Source organism: Argopecten irradians, chromosome 4, assembly GCF_041381155.1.
Source record: "Argopecten irradians isolate NY chromosome 4, Ai_NY, whole genome shotgun sequence".
NCBI lineage: Eukaryota > Metazoa > Mollusca > Bivalvia > Pectinida > Pectinidae > Argopecten > Argopecten irradians.
The window spans coordinates 35,065,939-35,088,736 of NC_091137.1; the positions used below are offsets into that span (position 1 = coordinate 35,065,939).

General features: G+C 33.7%; 1 protein-coding gene across 3 annotated transcripts; it reads left to right on the top strand.

Moving 5' to 3' along the window:
* Nucleotides 1-1,279: 1,279 nt before the first annotated feature.
* On the top strand, nt 1,280-21,589 carry LOC138321449 (uncharacterized). 3 transcript variants are annotated; one of them, XM_069265152.1, is made up of 11 exons: nt 1,281-1,436; nt 4,636-4,762; nt 6,292-6,489; nt 7,566-7,687; nt 8,502-8,637; nt 8,844-8,996; nt 10,037-10,210; nt 10,937-11,062; nt 13,441-13,602; nt 14,831-14,915; nt 16,378-21,589. In XM_069265152.1, the coding sequence occupies exons 2-11, from the start codon at nt 4,693-4,695 to the stop codon at nt 17,156-17,158; spliced, it is 2,007 nt and encodes a 668-aa protein (XP_069121253.1). In that variant the 5' UTR covers nt 1,281-1,436; nt 4,636-4,692; the 3' UTR covers nt 17,159-21,589. The 3 variants fall into 3 exon arrangements, with proteins under 3 accessions (XP_069121255.1, XP_069121253.1, XP_069121254.1); XM_069265153.1 differs by having other exon boundaries at nt 13,441-13,563; XM_069265154.1 differs by lacking the exon at nt 8,844-8,996 and having other exon boundaries at nt 1,280-1,436.
* Nucleotides 21,590-22,798: the final 1,209 nt, after the last annotated feature.

The window sequence follows — 22,798 nt, forward strand, 5'->3', positions numbered from 1 at the left end:
CGCTCTTGGTGTATTTACGTTAGAATAAATAATATCTATAACACAGACTTCCTTATGATAGCAGGTAAACTGATTCCGTTTGTATAAATCTTCACTTCAACAGCTATACGGGATACAAATTCATTGAAATATCGTATGTAATCATAGACGACTGAAGATATATTTAATATATTTATATCAAAAATATTTTGATTTGTTATCAAAGTGGCCTACATAATTAAAGAAGGGAATGGATTCTGATTTCCCCCTAACGGGCGCTATTCTAATTATCTGCCACCCAGATTGCATTTTTATCTCCAATAAATGCAATCTAACAATCTTTTAATTGTTAAATAATGTATGTATTACCTATAAACTTAATTCTCTCATACCTACACGTGTAATACTGGTGGTCTATGGCATTGCATGACAATCCATGAAATAAAGCCTCATGACCTCACAGTACCAACAAAATTACTATTTTCTAGATACAATTTTGAACTTTGTTTTCAGAAACAAGGTTGGGTTTACTTTAAAAGATATAAACAACGGGTTTCATGCATGGAGAATTGACTTGTTATCGCGTTTTTTTCAAATGTATTTCAAAATGGCGAAAAATAATAGTAGTAAAATTGAAATAAATCACCGAGACATGCGAAAAATACTCTTTCATACGTGGATATTCTACCCTTGGGATCACAAAATGACGTGAATGTTACTTTAACTTTAACATTTTGTGACACTCAGGAAGAATATACCAATCCTTCATATCCACATATGAAATAGTCTTATTGTATTAAATATAAAAAATGACATATAAACGTATATGTTACATATAAAAATGGTCACTTACAATGTCCAGGAGTACGAGCCACTGAGGCCTACTGAGCATCTTATATTTGTTTTGTTTATCTCTACCTTGTATCAGTAATAAAAAAGGCCGTGTTGATGTCTTTAACATTATAAAGTAGGTTAAGAAAATAAAAAAACCAGACCATTTCGGTTACAACCACCATACTGTTATCTTTCAACTCTAAACTTAATATACATGTGATTTCATGCCACTCGAAACAAATAATACAGTTGTAAATCCCGACTGTTTATAACTTTTATATCGCTGGAAAACTCTTCTCAAATATAATAAATGGAATTTGACCACCTCTGTTCATGTCATAAATGTCCTAACATTAACAGCTTTCATACATAAGAAACTATACGATGATTCCCTTATATCATTCCGTTATTAAAGACTATGCAAGCTTACTAGGCTTTTGAAACTACATTATACACAAATTTACTTCCGGGTTGCCTGCCTGTATGATTAAACTACCTTTGTATTAGGTAGGGTACCTTCTATGGAAATACCTTACATGCATTTAATTCTTGCATATTTGTTCTTCCGGGTTCTACTTTAAAACTGACAAAGAATTTCGTCGACATTACATGAGCTTCTTCAGGTAAATTTTCTTCTGTTTATACAACTATTTCAGTTTGGTTTCATATCAAAGCATTTACTTTGTTATGATATCAAAATCTTTTATATGTATATTATTCTTATTGTTATATATTCTGTTATTCTAATTCATATCCGGTTACATTTGATTGCAGGTATTATTGTATATAGAATGACTGTCTTTATAAGGACATGAGCCTTAATGAAACTAAAGGCACATGTCGCCGTTACTGTAAGACAAAATAAATAAATAGGCCTAACAATGTTAGATATAATATTGGTCTCCGATTGAACAAGTATTGTCTTTAGTACGCCTATACTGCAAGTGAAGTTTTGATGTGATTTAATTATTACATAACTTGTACATGTAACAATGTAAACAATCCTGATTTATTCCATAACATTTGCAAAACATACTTCTGTTTACTTAATGATACTAGTACTCAGTTGTCACCGGCTAGCACTTGTCCTGTTATCGTGCATTCAGTTCAACACTAAACGCAGGCCATGAATTATTAAAAACAATACACATAGTTTGATATGTGAAACACACAATGCTGTTCCTTGGCATGCTAAATGTATTATAAATAAATAGTAATTTGGCGTCACTCCAAATACATGTGTATATCTACCGAGATAAGTCACGTCAATAAGCAGGTGAAAATTTGCAGTAAACATTTTAAAACTTTTTTATGGATTTTATACTACATTACCTACCGCGTTGAATCGTATTTGTCTCATTGTTTATCAAGTCGATAAAAATGCCAGTTCTCCTTCAACAAGATTATTTTGCCTACCGGGTTTCTTGTCTTTATGATGTAACTTTGTAGAGAAATAAAACAGCATAGACATTGAAACATTAGTTATTCGCTATATTTATACATATCTTATAGTGAAAGTAGATGGTCTATGAACAATGCTAAGAATACGAAATATTTGTATTGTAAATATTTTACATGTACAGATGTGGTCGTTTATGAATAAACACCAGACAAATATTCTTCAGCTTCACTGAGTAGATAATCGTGTTCATGAAATTGGGCGTTACCCTTACACCTGAACGACCTTGAAACTAGTCACCCTTTTATCTCCCTATTTTTGGTTTAGTTTGGTTTGATTAGTTTAACGTCCTATTAACAGCCAGGGTCATTTAAGGACGTGTCCCTATTTCTCACCTTGGTCATACTTCTTAAGACTTTAAAATCGACCTTGGTTCATGCTTTTTTATTTTTGTTTTTACTGTTGAATGCAGTTGATAATTTGAAAACTTTGAAATGTTGTAGCCTGAATGTATTGTTTGATACAATCATAAAATCCATACTTACATGGTGCTTTAAAAACAGTAAAATTATCCACAAAAAACTTTTTTGTTGTAAACCAATTTTCCCGCTAAATAACGCGAAAATGTGTATCTCTCGAAAATAAAATGGTTCACAGTATATTCTGTATTTGCATATTACAGAGTTACTTGCCCTTGCGTTAAGGATTTGATTGTCCCTTAATGTGTTTGCGAGCGTTACGTCATAATAATCGGAGAAAATGACGTGAATAGCGATCACAAAATAATGACGTAACATTCGATACCTACCTGCAAGGGAGCTAACTCTGTTACATGCAAAGACGGAATTGGAAGGGGATAAATCAAAACAATCATGGAATGATACATATTGGATAAACATAATTGAGAAAGCACATTTTTCATAAAATGCGAGGAGAAAATATCTACATGAAAATACGTATGAACGTGATATCCAGCCAGGGTATATATATCGATTTTGTCACTCTTATGCTATCTCAACATTCTGGCCCAAAGTTTCAAATTATTTAAACGAGGGACAGACGTTTGTTATAAGCTAGGTTGTATTTCTCCATTATAACTGTGTGCTAAACAGTCTAAGATTTGGTGTCGAAAATCTTATTGTCCCCCAATTTTAGCCTTATATCCACAAAAATTGAAAATCAAAATTTACTTGAAAATTATCAAAATATTTTGTATGAATTTAGTTGCAGCATAAGGTTTTAAATAATTCTTGACTTGCTTTAGAAAGTACTAGTGGAGCGGCTAAGGTCGATTTTTCGGCAAAATCGTTCAAAGTTTGAAGAAAGCATGAAACTTTGGATATGGCGTCAATACTGAAAATAAATAAATCTATTGATGATACTAAATTTCACATTTAATTATCTTCCAAAATTATTTTGTCAAACATATTTCTAAAGTAACTTTCAAAGTAAATAAATTCGTGTAGCAATAGAGAACTATCATTAATTTCAAATGCTACATGTTACCTTTGCTATGTTTCTCCAGATTCAGGAAGAAGGAAATCTTTGATAGACAAACGAATATTGAATTAATTAATGTTTAATGATAAAGACGTTAGCACAGGTGCAGAGAAGTGTATCGCAGGTAACATAATACGAATTCAACTCTGAGTCGACACCAAATTGTTTCCTCTTACATATATTTGGTGATATAAGAGATGCCTAAAACAATTTGACTTCTCACCCAGAGTATACATGTGCATTCAAGTGTTGTTTAAAATGTTTAAAAAATACATCTTTAATCATTTTAACGCAGTTAAGACTGTGTTTATTTTTATTCACGAGTTACAGCTATCTCAAATGTTATAAATTTTATTGCAATTTTTAAACAAAACAAATGTAAAACGAAGGTAAGCGGAAGGCGTTTGTGCAAGTCTAATTTCTATACGAGAGAATGGATGTAATGTATTTTTCTTATCATTAAAGATGCTTCACCGCTGACAAACGGTATTTTTTCTCTATCAAATACAGGAGCAGGCGATTTAGTATTTTTCTTTGGTTACAAAAGTTACTTAATTTACACCATTGATAAAAATTCAGTGGCACTATATCCTATATTGAATGAAGTACTGATTGCGCATGCACTAAAATCAAAATAAATCATTTCGTATTATTTTTGTGTTAATTAAACATACATATACACGATCAAACACCAATTATAGTTCAAATGATGAGTATCGTTTATGGTCCGTCGGCGGTGGAGCATCTTTAAGCATCATCATTTTTATCAATATCCATAGGTATTTTCTTGCTGAAAACGTTGTTGGATATATTTTTTCAGTAATATTTCATTCGTGAATTTTTTTGCCAAACTTATATTACATCACATGTATATATAAAGCAACATAGTCGAGACAAATAATTATGTGTAATTATTGCTTTAGGATTACACAGTTGAAGACAACAGCGAGTCCAACAATGCCATAGATGAGTTACAACATATGACGACGAATATGGTTACAGACTTTATATGGATAATCTTTCTAGTTACCAGTATTCTAGTACACCGTGGTAAGATATCTATATCATTAAGAAATGTACGTATACGTAGTCTAAAACGTATAACCTGATATTTTATTCATTTTACGAACCAGTAGCAACATGGACAGTTCGTGTCTGAAACCATAACATTAGACAATTATCTCATATGCGAAGGCAATATCATTAGTACTGTAGTTTGATGGTGGCAAGCCCTCTTCATTTCAAGTATTGGGAATAAGTTAGATTTGTGAAACAGAGGTTTATTTTTAATGAAGTTGCACTTGAACGTTTTTCGGTGTTTTTTTAATTGCTCATAATTCTTATAGGTGCTCCTCTTAGGGCCACTACAAAATTTTTATTTATCTTGTACGTACAAGTTATTATCTTGTACGTACAAGTTAGTATCTTGTACGTACAAGTTAGTATCTTGTACGTACAAGTTAGTATCTTGTACGTACAAGATAGTATCTAGTATCTTGTTAGTACAAGTTAGTATCTTATTCGTACAACTTAGTATCTTGTACGTACAAGTTAGTATCTTGTACGTACAACTTAGTATCTTGTACGTACAAGTTAGTATCTTGTACGTACAAGTTATTATCTTGTACGTACAAGATAGTATCTTGTACGTACAACTTAGTATCTTGTACGTACAAGTTACTATCTTGTACGTACAAGTTATTATCTTGTACGTACAAGGCAGTATAGTAACGTTGTGTACGTACAAGATAGAAAGTTGTACGTACAAGATACTAAGTTGTACGTACAAGATACTATCTTGTACGTACAAGATACTAACTTGTACGTACAAGATACTATCTTGTACGTACAAGATACTAACTTGTACGTACAAGATAGTACAAGATACTATCTTGTACGTACAAGATACTAACTTGTACGTACAAGATACTAACTTGTACGTACAAGATACTAAGTTGTACGTACAAGATACTAACTTGTACGTACAAGATACTATCTTGTACGTACAAGATACTAACTTGTACGTACAAGATACTAACTTGTACGTACAAGATACTAACTTGTACGTACAAGATAATAACTTGTACGTACAAGATACTAACTTGTACGTACAAGATACTAAGTTGTACGTACAAGATAATAACTTGTACGTACAAGATACTATCTTGTACGTACAAGATACTAACTTGTACGTACAAGATAATAACTTGTACGTACAAGATAAATAAAAGTTTGTAGTGGCCCTAATACGCCGCCGTATGTATAGGTGCTCCTCTAAAAGTATAAAAAAATCAAAAGCACACACAGACACACACAAACGAGGTTGTTGTGCACTCCCTTAGCACTTCTATCTAGATCTGTAATTTGACGAAGTAAAAACAAAACAGGTTTATAACACAATTAAATGATGTCAAATTATATTTATAACTGGTATACAATTTACACCACGTTAGGTCCCAGAGACAAACTCTATAGACTCTCATCGATAGGAGTTATGCGTGTTAACACTTAGTAATGTATAGTATGTTTATAGGTAAACAATTTGCCATTTGAGAGAAAATTTCATATTTGTCTTTTAGGTCAGACGTCAAATGTGACTTACAAAGCGATTAATAATGAAGCAACGTGGATACAAGCAGCAGAGGGTTGTGAGCAGCTAAACGGAACCTTGATTGACTCTTTAGAGTACTATGAGAATGCCGATAACATTAGCCTATCCAATCACACGTACTGGACAAGTTCATTTTCTTTCCAAACACAATGGGTGGAGTTTAAAGGTAACAACATATGCCAAATAGTTCTTAAACTTCGAATTATAGATAACAAAATTAATATAAATGTATGCATTCACACCTTTGTACGTGTAACATCGACCAATCAATTCAGTCATAAACATTATTGAACCTTAGAATAATTGCAACAGAAGCAACTATGTAATTTTCTTACTCCTTGATATGAATCAAATGATGTAAATTTTAAATTTTTTAAAAAAATCCTAAAAGGGGAAAGACTGGGAAAAAAATCAGCTTTATTAGACATATCGGCCAGAGGATAAGCATTTTAGATTAAGGGGTAGGGTATATACTGCCTATTTGTAATTATTTACACTTATCTGAAACTGTTTCAATTTTGATCTCACTCCTGTGATCGTTTAAAGGCGAAAATAATTTATATTCTCATATTTTGATCAAAAAATGATATATGTGGGTTATGAGGAATAAGAAATGCAATGGTACGACTGTGAGGACGTGTGGGTGGTCATCCACTAAAATTGGTACTTGTTTATTGATGGTTTATGTCAACATTTCTTATTCGCTACTTTGCCTTCAAATAATTTCACCAATAGATAATTTAATTGGTTTTTTTTTCTTATCACAAAATGTTTAACAACGCGATAATTCATATAGGAAATGCATTGTTATACGTGGTAAATGACTCTTTAAAGGCCAATATATGCTCCTGTTTTACTATATGTATTTTTTTTTATTTCCTTCACGTTCTCTTTTATTTCATTAACATACTTTCACGAGAATGAAATCGCAGATAGAATGTTTTCCTTTTAAAAAGTCTTGGTATTTTGATTGGTTTGTTTGTTTGATATTGGTGAAATAGGTTATCTTTGACTATCCTCGGTTACAGCTGTAAATCGCATGGACATTACGTAAATAAATATCTGTGCGATTTGTACCAAGAACTGAGGAGGCTCTTCGACACACTTCATTATTCTTGAGAAAAAGTCGGTGTTAATTGCCATTACTAATGCCATTATAATTGCAGTTTTGTTTTGCTGACGACATAATGCATATGTTGTTAAAGCTGAGTTGCTATATGTTTTAATGCTGAATTGTTTCAGGTTGTTTTAACATTAATCTCCAAAACACTTCAGCCGTTGTCATACAGTATGATGATCGCAGGATAGACATAGGATGGTTTTGTTATGCATATTGTGAAAGACGCGTCTACTTTGGAATTATAGTAAGTGGCTATGAGTTTCGTAATATCGTAATTTTAAATGTTGTTTTCTCTAGAAATTTATTGTATTTCGAATTCTCTATTATTCAGATACACGTAGTAATGTTACGATAAATCTAGGCTGTTTCTCAAAATTTTCTTTAGCCGATTGCGTTAATGTAACATGACTGTCCATCTAAACATGACATTACACCTACCACTTATCGTCTGAAGAAGACCTCGAAATGTAACAATAAGGTCTCTTTTTTAGTCATGTTCGAAACGTTCATTCGTTATTAGCTAAACGCAGATAACAAGATGCTATCCTCCACACATCAGACTATACAGTAGTTGCAAGACATTAACACAATACCAACTCTTTTACTCAAACAAATGTCCCAACATGTAACATAATCCCTTCACCTTTGGGTCGGGAGTTCTTATCCCATGTGGGGCAGTTGCCAGATAACGACCGCTTGTCGGTGATTTTGCTTGGGACTCAAATTTTTCTCCTCCACCAACCAACCCGGAACGTTCTTATATGCTGTTAATGGCTGTTCATAGGACATTAAACAAATCGATGCAAACCAAATTACTCACACGAACACATCGTAAGTGAAAGAAGAGAAAAGGAAGTAAATTAAAATAAAAAGAAAGTAGAGAAGGGATGTTAAAGAATTATAATTATAACCTTTATGAACCAATGTATTCGAATAGTATAATCAGTATTGGCTTATGTGTCGTATGTTTTTACAAAGTGATACGGTATATTATCGACAATTCAGTCTGTACTTGACGGTTATATTCACATTACAAATACTATTTCAATTATTTTCAGGATGACCAGTGCGTGTGCTTTTCTGAAAACATCACAAATCTCATAAACACAAATTCATTCGACAGCTGTCCAGTATGCACGAACACTTCAAGCTTTCAGTGTGGCACTGAGTTTCATATAGCGGTGTACATAACAAGTAAGTACCAGGCGTTCCATGAGAGTTGACGATGCAACTATGCATATACATTATACAAATGTAATTTGACTAGACTGTGGCGTCATAGCTCCTTGTCCTAATGAAACGTATACTTTAAAACATACTCAATGCGAAAACAATTCATTATTTACAATCATACGGTATGTTAATATGTTTTAAAATGTTTTATCAAATATATTTTCTAGAGCAAACCATTGCCGAATCTATTACAAGTTCCCAAACTGAAAGTCGTGAAAGATGTTTGGCATACAACTGTAATAAGGGAGATGGGAATAATTACACTTTTGTGTTTCAAGAATTTGCATGTCAAGACGACAGTCTAGAAGTGCGATGTAATGGTAAGATCTATTACGCACAAATCAATAGTTAACCCTCGTGAAATTTTAACAAGAAACACGTATTTATAGAAATTTTATTTCATTTGAAGATTAAAAAAAAAATGTGTGTCCATATGTGCAGCCAAAATATAGGATATATAATTACGTATGTCTTACAGTAAGGAATAACGCTTTCTTATGCAAAATTAATTGAGCTGTTTATTTGGACAATTCAAATCGTGGTTGTGTCACTGATCGGAGCATTCTCAATAATCCAGGTTTTACAATCACTATCACCCCTGGAATATGTCTTAGCAAAACAAATGGTCCAGTGTGCGATAACGGATGGGCAAACAGTTGGCCCTTTGGTTTACATCAAAAGTATAGAATAAAGAATCGCCAAAGAAGTATCTTCAGGCCTATGATTGCTTTAGTTTTGCCTTCACTTTTGCTATGACATATGCCTGCGTAGATTATTACGACAGTGATGCACCCACTGGAGGATAGAAGATGTATGATCAATGAAAACCCAAGCTAGTTTCGTTATTTACTTTATATAAATATTCAAAAGGCAAAAAAGGTATAATTTCAAAGTATTTTACCTATATACATTGTACACAGTAAAGTACCATTTCGATACGTCATGTGCTCAGGAACCAATCAAATGTGATCAAAATAATCTGTCCATGACTTCGTTTATCACGCAAGGTAACGCGACCATTTGATTTTAATTCGATTGGACAAATTGAATGCACATATATATACCATATGTGCGAAATCTTAGTTGAAGCAGCATGTATTTTTTAAATGTTTACCTTCCAAATCGTTTATTACCATGCTACCACAGTAAAATGAGTTTCTATAAAAAAAACATATTTCATCGCCTTCCTACGTTCAAAAGCTGTACTATGCATTTGGTGAATATTGATGTTTGAAACGTTTGCAAACTGCTCAAATAGAATTGTATTACTTTGTCAATAGTCACGAATACAAATAGTGACTTAGGTCTAGCCATTTCATGAATTCAGTTGTTGAATCTTGATCAACCTGTGTTTGTTTAGACGGGTTTAATGATACCTCAAGCATCACCTGGACAGTAGCAAGACAGAAATGTGAAGAGAGAGGTAGTTTTATACTACGGCATCCTGTTGATGAGTGCCAACAAAGTAATAGCAAGGCACCTTACTGGGATAACATTCACAAAGACACTGTATCGTTCACCACAGGATTCGAATGTAAGATTTACTTCATAACATACTCTTTAATGAGACTAATACAGGTATACGGGAATACACTGTATACAATGATGAATCTTGAAAAGTTGTATGATTAATGTCATCTGCCTTTGTGACACTGATTCGGTTTTCCTTTAAAAAGAGGAAAACTATTGAAATGTTTAATGTTCGAATCAGGATTAAATTCACGTGTTATCTTTGAAATACGTGGTCAGACTTCTTCATTACTCATTGTTATGGTTTGACATTTGACCGTAACCACCTGATACTTGACTCAGATCTGGCATAACTGGATTTGTATACAAATGTCATCGATATATTAAAGTATTTGTTGGGATGGGGAGAGAGATGGGGGAATTAATGTTTTTTTTATTTGATGTATTACTAATCAAGGTATCCATACTTCTAAAATGTTCCTTACATATATAATAATATTATTTCGTACTTCATTTTTCTATTCATACTTGCGATTTTTCAATTTCACAGTTATTGAACAAGACATACTGATAATGTATATATCCACATGTACATGCCCTTATGAGTTATCGTATGAGTTATCATAGTTTTGGAACATAGATATTTCATAATTTCCGACATCTAATCATGGGAACAGTATTAGTGTGTGTAAAATACCAATTATTGTGCGTAATAATATTATAATAACATAACAGAAACAATTTAAAACCCATATAAATGATTTTCAGATTTTGATACATTCAATTACAGTGAGATACGGAATACAACTTCACAACAAATCACATATTTTCAATTGCTCATCGGTATCTTCTGGCAAGGATGAACCGCACTACGACAAATGTAATTCCACCAAGAGGGGGTATATTTGTAAAATAGGTAAGAAAGTCATATCATAATATATTTATGAGTTATTAAAATGGTTCATTACAGTTGACGTCTTCAATTTCTTAATGTTTAGAGATTATTACATGAGCAATTTGATATCTCACCCCTTTTCAGCCCGATTGTCCAGAGCATAAAGTCTAAAATAATCAAAGATGATTTTACAAAATGTTTTTATTGGCTAAGGAAAAACTAAGTCTTAGACTGTTTCATGATCCTTGTCCAGATATTAGCCAGAGGACCGAAGGCTCGATGGCTGACATTAGGACTCGAGGGCTGAAAATATGCTTATTTTTTTCACATCTAAATCAAATGATAATGTTCAAGTACCATATCATGGACTTCATGATATTCATGGAATGTTAGTATTATTTTTTGAAAAATGTATAAACTACAAAAATGTAACAGTTATGAATGGTAATGCAAACATCATAAATCCTTAAAAATAATGTTTCATAAATGACCAATATTATAACTAGAAAAAATTACTTTGAAATTAATCACTGGGGTTGACTAGGCGGAGTTGTTTCCACGTCTTAATTGAGATTTGACGTCATCGTCGGCTTTAGCATTTCAGCGTTCTAACTTAGCAGTCGACATCTACTAACTTTAAAATTGTTTCTTTAGAATTAAAAAAAAAATACAATGAGAAAAGCAAAACTTCGAAACTTGAAAGGGGTTGCGATATCACGTTCAAGGGATGCGATATCACTCGAGAGGCATGATATCACTGGGGCTGACTTATGGGAATTTTGGTTATAATCCACATACAAAACGGGTGATAAAAGTGGAAAACACATGTTGATATTCTGTATGATACATCTGTTTCCAAAACATAGCTCAGTGGCGTAGGAAGATGAAACGTAACGGGGGGAGGGGGGGTGGGGGAAAGGTCCCCAATATTTCTTAACACCCCCCCCCCCCTCGCGTACCCCATACCCACAGGAGATAAGTGATATTCTTTTTATATATATTATTACATATAAGCCTTTTACACATCTATTACACATCTACATACAGCGGCGTCGATAACAGGAAATTAATGAATACGCAAATTAGCGTGGGAGTTTTTGGGGTCCGGGGTATCGCCGGGAAAAATATTACGATTTAGAATGATTGATATGAGCTTTACGATGCATTTTGATGATTATGCGAGCGCCGGAGGCGCCAGGAGGCCCGGGAGTCTCCACCGAGGGGGGTCCGGGGGTCTCCTCCGAGAAAAATATTACGAATTGGAATGGCTGAGAAGAGTTTTACAATATATTTTGATGATTTAAAAGCGTTCTTAACACGGTAATTTTTCGATTTAAAGTGACCTGCATTTAGAAATGATAAATGTGAGTTTTGTCATACTGTTATGCAACCCAACTCGATCTGAACATACCGGATTCACACCATCGGCGCATTGTTGTGTAATTCAAAGTAATAATGAATTGATTGCCATGCTAAGACATATCAACAAATTAATCTTTTAAGAAGCATTTTTTTTTGAAATAGTATAATCCCTTGATGGGCATTTTTAGTCTAGTTCGTGTGTATTGAATTTTCATTATTAAAGGTTTGAACATTACGTGCTTGAACGTTTTAGGAAACGCGCCGCACAGCGGAAAATTTTCTAAAATGGAGTACAAAAATGTGTAGTAGGACCTTTTTGGGTGTGTGTGTGTGTGTGTGTCAAAAAGACATGTTTGCCCCCCCCCTCCCTTCCCCCGCTTCCTACGGCCCTGTAGCTGGCACCAAAATATACATACCGGTTTACATGTAGCGGACTATATTTATCAAGTATCGGTTTCAGGGTTAATTTCAAAACAATTTTGTTTCTAATTAGTGTGTTTGAGTTCACGGTGAAAGACTGAACTTGTCGGCCATTTTTAATCACTAGCAAGTGTGTCATATTAATTATGTGTAGCTGGAAAGAGTGCTAAAAGAACGAGGTCACGGAACCCAGACAAACATCCGGAAGCTACTTCTTATTTCGTTTTCACAATGTATGATTTGCTAAATTATCTCGTCCATATTGTATACTCGTGTCCGCTATATAGCCCGTGTTCACCTGTGCAATATAGACGAGGTAATCTAACAAACCCAGCACTGTGTGAATGAAATAAGATGGTATATATACCTTAAGTTTTGTCTTGGTTTTGTTACCTCTGGTTTATGGCACGCTTATAAGTACCAGCGTGGCGATACAAAATGATCGATTTTCTACCAAAAATACAAAAGATTTAGAGTACCCCTGATGTATTGCCGATGTAGATTTAGCGTACCCCTGATGTATTGGTGGTGTAGATTTAGAGTACCCCTGATGTATTGCTGATGTAGATTTTGAGTACCCCTGATGTATTGCTTCAGTATGTCTGCTACTTTTGTAGACTGTTCATCAGAAAGTCATACGCCAATAGTATGCACGCTTAACCAGACGGAACCACCTGTACCGCCTTCCCATACGACAACCGTTGAAGCAACAACAACCAGAGGAAACAATTCATCACATAGTGAGCATACCACTATATCCAAACCTAAAAGCAATAACGGTAGTGTTAATTTATTGTATTAAAATCATTGAAGTTAAGGTTTTTTTTAGTATAATACTGAAAACCAACTTTTTTCGTGGCTACTAACTTCCGCAATTTCCATTTTAAAAGTTTGCAAAGATTAACATTCACAAATATAAACGGTGAATGGAAATTCCTTTCAGCATATGGTATGGGCATTAATTCACGGAGAAAAACGTTTGAGAATTTACTTTGATAACAAAATTCTCAAAAATAAATCGCTCGCGAAAGAAAGTTGGTTTACAGTATCTGATGTCTGTTTCATTAATTTATTATGGACCGTCACCTAATAACACCCATAAAGATAATAAATACAATATTGTTCCAAAATTGGAGAATGAGTACGCGTATACTTAGGTCTTCACGAATGGTATAGATAATATTCATCTGCAACCCTTATGTAAAATTGACGTATGGCCCAGATTTATGAAGATTCTTGAAAATAAGGACACCCCTTGACTTATATTTTTTCTCATATGAAAGCATTACAGAGATAAAAGAAAACATTTATGAAATGCTTTCCCATGGAATGTTCGTGGAACTTTGCCTAGATATCTTTGAGCTACAGACTTACCACGCCTTTTGACAAGAAAAAAAACCCCACAAAATTTAATCAAGTTTTCACCTCTGAAACTTTGTAAATAGAATAGTGAATGTTGTCTTCATTTATTTAGTTAATTACTGGTTTATCGCCTACATGACTCTATCTATTACAAAGTTTTATCTCACCGACTAATGTTAGTATTCTCTTGGCATTATGGTGTAACATTTGGTTGGTACCGCTGGTGTATGTACAGAATTATTATAGTGAGAGTTAAGGTCCCCGGGTAGGAACACTTTTTAAATCTCTTTAGTGGGGTATAAATATGAGTATGACTCGTATTGTACTAGATTTAACTACATGGCTAAAAAATATGTCTGCTTAGGGTTATCCGACAGACCCTAATTATTTCCTCACTTTTCTACGAAAAAAAAAGAAATAAAAATCGGGATTTCGATATCAGACTCCGGTTCAGGCCATGTTTTAGAAAAAATCCTCCCGACCTACCGACCCTACTTTTTTTGCCAATGTAACCCTAAACAGACATATTGATTTTTTGGCCTAATGAGTATGTTTATTAAAAGATTCCTAGGAATGAAATTCTTGAATAACCTTACGCATAACCTACAAATCTAGATTCACTGATGAATGATGTGTATGTTACAGTACTGTACATAGCTGTAGGTGCAGGAGTGGGAGGTGTCCTGATTATCGTGATTACCATCGTCATCATTTACATATGTAGAAAAAGGTAAGATAGTGTGTTACGTTACTTTATGCTGTAAACATTTTATTGTCATAGTTGAGCATATCTGGTATTATCTGATCTATTAGAGTTACTCGGTCATTATACTTCTCTTCTTTTCACTCCGCCAGTACGTACATCTCCATTCGTTTCACCCCGTCAGTACATTTCCATTCGTTTCACCCCGTCAGTACATTTCCATTCGTTTCACCCCGTCAATACACTTTCATTCGTTTCACCCCGTCAGTACACTTTCATTCGTTTCACCCCGTCAGTACACTTCCATTCGTTTCACCCCGTCAGTACACTTTCATTCGTTTCACCCCGTCAGTACACTTTCATTCGTTTCACCCCGTCAGTACACTTTCATTCGTTTCACCCCGTCAATACACTTTCATTCGTTTCATCCCGTCAATACACTTTCATTCGTTTCACCCCGTCAGTACACTTCCATTCGTTTCACCCCGTCAGTACACTTCCATTCGTTTTTCATTCCGTTTCACCCCGTCAGTACACTTCCATTAGTTTTTCACCCCGTCAGTACACTTCCATTAGTTTCTCACCCCGTCAGTACACTTCCATTAGTTTTTCACCCCGTCAGTACACTTCCATTCGTTTCACCCCGTCAGTACACTTCCATTCGTTTCACCCCGTCAGTACACTTCCATTCGTTTCACCCCGTCAGTACACTTCCATTCGTTTCACCCCGTCAGTACACTTCCATTCGTTTCACCCCGTCAGTACACTTTCATTCGTTTCACCCCGTCAATACACTTTCATTCGTTTCACCCCGTCAATACACTTCCATTCGTTTCACCCCGTCAGTACACTTCCATTAGTTTTTCACCCCGTCAGTACACTTCCATTCGTTTCACCCCGTCAATACACTTCCATTCGTTTCACCCCGTCAGTACACTTCCATTCGTTTCACCCCGTCAATACACTTCCATTCGTTTCACCCCGTCAGTACACTTCCATTAGTTTTTCACCCCGTCAGTACACTTCCATTAGTTTTTCACCCCGTCAGTACACTTCCATTAGTTTTTCACTCCGTCAGTACACTTCCATTCGTTTCACCCCGTCAGTACACTTCCATTAGTTTTTCACCCCGTCAGTACACTTCCATTAGTTTCACCCCGTCAGTACACTTCCATTAGTTTTTCACCCCGTCAGTACACTTCCATTAGTTTTTCACTCCGTCAGTACACTTCCATTCGTTTCACCCCGCCAGTACACTTCCGTTAGTTTTTCCGTCAGTACTGACGGATTGAAACAAAGTGAAGTAACTCTGATAGATCAGCATGGGTATTTCCTAATTATGGCGTTCTTGCAATTTTAAAGATATTAGTTTGATATTATAAACGATTTTGCATTTTGCAAAATGTCCAATTGAAGTAAGCCTTTCGAACTGTTCTTAACAACGTAAAGAGAAATGAGCTCAGAATTTTCTATCTTCTTATTCGAACAGGAACAATAACACCGAAAAAGAAACGAAGGAGAAAGACGAAATAGACCTTGATACTGGACACGTATGCCACATGGAAGCAGCAGAGGGGTATCTTAAAATAAAGGCAGATCGATCAACTCTAAGGTACACAGATCTGAACAAGAAAGGAGGGGACAGTTATGACCAGATCGACCTTCCGGATGAAAATTCACATATCGAGTTTCCCAAAATAAACGGTAAAGCCGTACATAACGACAAAGGTCAGAATTTCGCAGATCCCCCCTCTACTCTCGTTATGACGCAAGGTACACAAGACGATTGTCACTATGTTGACGTTGATAACGGTTCTGCACTAAATGGGAAAATTCCAAAAATTTGTGTACAACCGGAAACAATAATTGCTGATTCTAATGTCAACCAAAAAGACGACGACGATTATGATCACTTTGGACAAACCAACATACGTTCGTCTGCTGTCTCCAATTATGACCATGTTCATCTGAGAAACTCGAGAAAATCGAAAAAAGATGATAAAGATGGTAGTGGAAACTACGACCATATGCCAGGAGTAGGAAGACGAGATGAAGCGGAGGTAGATTCCACTTATGATCATGCGCAGAATATGCGATACAGTACAACCTCGAACTATGACCACGTGGTTTTGTTAGGGGACCGGGAAGGTTCTGCTGAAAAAAGAGTATCGGATGACTATGACCACACAACCAATGTATCCAAAGTGGAACATTCTGGCGAGGATAGAGGAAGTAACTATACACAGGTGGTTTTACCTAAGGCTACCTGAAACATGGTCTAATAAGTCAGTATTTCTCGTTATCTTCCCCTGTGGGTAGGTATCAAATGTGACATCATTCGTTTGGACAAAGCATTACGTCCTTTTGTATGAGAAATATGACGAAATTATGGCAAGTCAACATGACATTTATTCAAAGAGCAATGTCGATCCTTAATTTCACTGCATATATATAAGATATCTTATATACTTTATAAGATATCTGATATATTATATAAGATATATTATATAATATATGAGATATCTCATATATTTTTTAATTAATCCTATAAGATATCTTATATATTTCATTTAAGTTATCTATATAAGATATCTTATATTATAATTAAAATCTCGTTGCTATATCAGATATCTTATAAAGGAACGAGATTTCAACAAATGCCCAGAAATGAAGTCTCCCTACCCGGAAGTCATAGCGAACTGTACAGTATACTACTACTCGTTCAGCAAGTCTCTTGTTGGCTTCGCATGCTACACCAGTATCAAGCGTTTGGTTGAACGAGACAAAAGTATTTATGTATAGGTCACCATTATAGCCAATATATTTATTGTCGCCATGTTCGAATTGACAACTAGAGTGATGGGAATTAACTGCTTCTGTGTTTTCAATACATAGTTGAATACAACCAAACAGCGGTTGATTCTCCCTTTCAGTGCCATCTCTGTCATTGCGAGCGATTCTAAGATGTGGTCTGAAGTACTCCGAATGATGCTCGAAGGGGAAATTAGTTTCTGGTTTTAAATGCTACAAAATCTCATTCTATATAAGATATCTTATATAGCAACGAGATTTCAATTATATAATATATCTTATATACTAATTAAGATATTTTATATACGATAAAAGATATCTTATATCGAAAATGAAATAAGATATCTTATGTACTAAATGAGATATCTTACATATACAATATATCTTATTTAATTTCTATATGAGATCACTTATATATTATATAAGATATCTTATATAATATATGAGATATCTGATATAATTTATAAGATATCTTATATATGATATAAGATATCTTATATAATTCGATTAAATACGGGATAGGCCTTGCTCCTCCAATAAATGTTAAATTGGCTTGCCATACGAAATACTAAAACACTCGTGACGTAATTATCAATACTAACCAGTAAAAAACAGGTACCTCTGTAATAGGCAAAGACAAAATATGTTATATGCAGCTTTAGTGTTTGAAAATGGCATATCAAGACGAAGATAAAACGTGTATTTGATGCTATATTGCAATCATTGAAGTACATGATGCAGTAAAAGCGCCACACAACATACAAAAAACTACAGTCTAGAAGACATCTTGGCGGTTCATTTATTTGTTGGAAGCATAATTTACTCCACAAAGCTGTGTCTCGTTTTCATCGTTACATGTACCTAAATTTGTTTACTAAAGTGTTCATAATCGTAATTTTGTTGCTTAAAAGAAGCACTGTATTATGCTCAACAAATATTTCCAAGCAAGCATTGCTATTGTCGTGGTTCGCTTTATTTTTCAATATTTATTGAAATATTTAAATAAGTATGATAGTGCTGCTAGAAATAAATATCTATCAAAATGTCGAAATATAGTTGGAAATGTGCGCAGTCCCACAAACACCGGGAATTAAAAACACGTTTTGTTATTTTAATGAAATTATTGTTAAATTTAAACGGAAATGCGTCTAGGGTGTTTTTAAAAAAATGAAATTACTGTTGAATTTAAAGGGACATGCGTTTAGGGATAAATTATTATAATGTACTTGTTGGATTTAAAGGTGAATACAGATAAATCTTTAGAAACAGTGAAATAAAGCGATTCAGTCAACTGAAAAACAAAATCCTGGATGAACATGTGCACCAGATGTTGTAGAATGGTGTCGATTAAAAACCAGCATTGTTAACAATACAAAAGACAATGATTTCCTTTACATTATCATCATATTGCATGACACGGACGCATTTTGTTATACAATGTAGTGTTATGTCATATTGGCAAACAATGAAGTTATTTTTAAGTGTCGGCTTATAGATCTAAATCAATACTTTGTATTTATTTGACAAGTAGAACAGATTTTAAGAAAAATTGTTGACACTATGCTTTCCTTATTGTTATACTGTCATTATTTCAAATTCTTTACTTTCTCGACAAAGCAAGACTGTCTGTAACATTAGAAGTATAAAATCATCGGACATATATTTATTTTATTATTTCATATTTTTGAAGTCATCTGTTGATAAAATCATACAACATTATACAAATAAATTTTAGTTGAATTTTAGATGATAAATTGTCAAATGCTGTGAGCTTTTAAAGATTTTACTAATATTTCGTTATGGGGGTACTGTATTTTTGTACATATGTTAAAATACGTATAGTATTCAGTAAATATATATATGTATTTTGTATTTCAGATCAAAGATATAAATAACGTTGACCTTTTTATCGTACTTATTTTATATCACTCACTCACTAGGCAATAGGACTGAACCGTAAATATAAGCTATCAAATTCACAGCGAGACTTTTTATTTTTTTACATACACATATGAAGGTCTTTTCGAAGGAAAATCAAGGACAAGTCTACAAATTGTGAACTTGGCATCTTGCGAGAGGTCGATAGATATTAAGAATAGCTGTTATGTTTGTTTTGGACAAAAATGATATATTTCAGACTGTACGTTTAAGCATTGTTATAATTGTTTAATATATTGTTATAAACATATCTTCTAGTTTTTAATCTGCATTTTTATCTACCCTTGTGGGTAGGTATCGATTTTTACGTCATGTTTTTTATGAGAGTAACGTCACAACTTTTATGGAAAGCGACGTAATTTTAAAATGATGACGCCACAATTGATACCTACCCGCAAGGACAGATAACTAATATGCATACGGAATATCCATAAGACTAGCAATCGGATACTAATGGTGATGGTATATTGTAATGTATTCTGCACTCTGTACATTTTTAACGATGAAATGTCATCGAGGACTTTAAAATATTATTAAGCTAGACTATTTTAACTGAGTTAAGATTGAAGATGCTCCGTCTCCAACAGAGCACAAATGACACTCATCATTTGAACTATAAATGGGGTTAAATCATAAGAATGTATGTCTAATTAACACAAAAATGATATAAAATAACTTGTTTTGCTTCTAATGGATGCGCCATCAGTACTTCATTACATATAGGGTGTAGTGCCATGGATTTTTTTTTCGGAACGCAATTAATTATTTTTAAAACTTATCTTGAAGTAAAATAAGAAGCTCAAACTTTTCAATAGCGATGATGTTGTAAAGTAAGTAACTTTTGTAACTGAAGAAAAAATGCTTATTCGTCTGTGCATGCTTTTGATAGAGAAAACATACCATTCGTCAGCGGTGTAGCATCTTTAAGGACGATATAAGATAATATTTAACTCACTGCTAACAATACATGCCATAGACATTCCTAATTGTATGTATAATGTAAAACGACTAATTTTTCACGTACACATTATTTTGCGTCTTTGTTGTTTTCAAAATATTCGCGCTGAAACATTTGAATTCGCGTTCGTGCTCTCTCACGAAATTACGCGATAATAAAGTAGTAGTTAATTATGATTAAATGACAATTTTTCAATAGATTTTATTAAGATTTATCATTGTTGAATCTGATCTCACAAGATATGACATTGTAGAAAAATGTATGTATTTTATATACAACCAAGTGTTTGTGTTAACTTAGCATTGCGTAATTTATAATAAATGGGTATATAATCAGTAAGTTTAACTACTAGTAATAATCTAGTCCACTGAACCTGCCTTTATTATTATTATTATTATTTTTTTTTTTTTTAAATTTTTTGGCCTTATATATATTAGGCAAACAAAAGACAAAACAGACAAAAACATTAATTTAAAAAAAAACACCTATCATTATTGGCAGGTTCAGCGGACTAGTGATAATCATGTTTTGTTTGTAATTAAATACTTTCAAATATCTGTCACAATTTTGTTCTTCCTGTATCGAGCACTTTTGTACATTCAAACCTGGCGATAAACCCCATCCAAGAGACAGAGAAGAAATTGCCTTTATTATATATGTAGCTATGTCTTTATACTTTGAAATATTTTGCAATTTTTCATTTTGAGTCCTAGAATTGTGGTCTATATATTGAGGTGGTCACTAAGGCAGAATGTAACTGTAAATATTCGTTAAACATTGACTGTAGAAATTTATGTGTATCATGCCTTTGCATTTTGCCTTAGGCTGAAGTGTATTTCAAGCAATGTGAATAAAAAATGTATTTGTGAATAAAAAGTCGAATATCCCTTTTTATGAAATATGTACACACGGAAAAATTGCATTGCAGAAGTAATTAGATATATTTCCTTTCGGATTTTAACATTTATTAAATAAATTAAATTCAACAACTGAAGCAATCGGTTGTATTCAATTATACTAGAGTTTTCTGCTGAAGGCAGTAAAGGAAATGCAAGAGATGTCTTTGCTCATATCTCAGCATCGATATTCCTGAGGTTACTATCACTGTTGTTATAAAAGCAAAACTGAAGGTTCTGTGTCCGACAACAGATGAGTCAGGTAGTTCGTTCCTTTGATGTACATCAAACGAATCGAACCTTTCTTTGAAGATTACAGAGAACTACTCTCAACTTCATAGTTTAAACCCCCCAAAGGTTATAATTTATAAGCACAAATTAAAAACAAAAACTCAGCGTAAACAAATGTATGTAATTTATATGAACTGAATATCATTAAATTTGTATTATTTTAAATATCAATCGAAATAAGTAAAAAACCAGTCCGTGAAAGGTTGGCCACTTTCATGTGCTTCATCTGTGTGTCTTGCAACAATCTTCTCGTATCTCATCGAATGATTTAAAGTTGCTGGCAGAGACAAACTGTCTCGCTATGTGTCTTGGACATGCAACGTAGTCTTTTTAAGCAGGGGATTCTTCTTAGGTTTGATTTAAGTGGAATCGAAAATAATTTAGGACCTGTTGTATCGCGCAAAGCAAATACCATTGGACAACATCCTGGACGGTTTTTAATCCAATGTCCAGCCGCATTGATGACTTACGTACCATTCGGCAATTTATAACGTAGAATCCTTTAATGGAGCTGTATTATGAGACTTTTGAAACCAGTTTTCGATATGAAAAATACTTTACCGCCACAAACTTAAATATAACATCATTTTGTAATCTTAATGTAACAGACAAAAGGACGACCGGTTGAAAGACATTTTGGCGATTGAGATGATGGATCATGCATATTCATGAAAAAAGTTTAACTCCCAGAAAATCTCATCAAAATTAGACTGGTAATTCCGCTCCATTACGATGCTCTACGTTACGCTTCAATACCAGTAATTACAGCGGAATTACATGGATAATTTTAATTAGATTGATCCCTACACAAATAATATTTATAAATGAAAGTAATAACAAAAATCAAGTTAACAAATATATTTTATTAATGTGAATATCATTTGTATTATTACTAAGCTTAACTATCAATCATATAAGTAAAAAAGTCATCAGATGTCTTAAGCACAAAAAGTTATTTCTCTCAAAACCCCAATATTTTTTACTGTTGGTCATTTCCTACTAGGACCACTGTATTC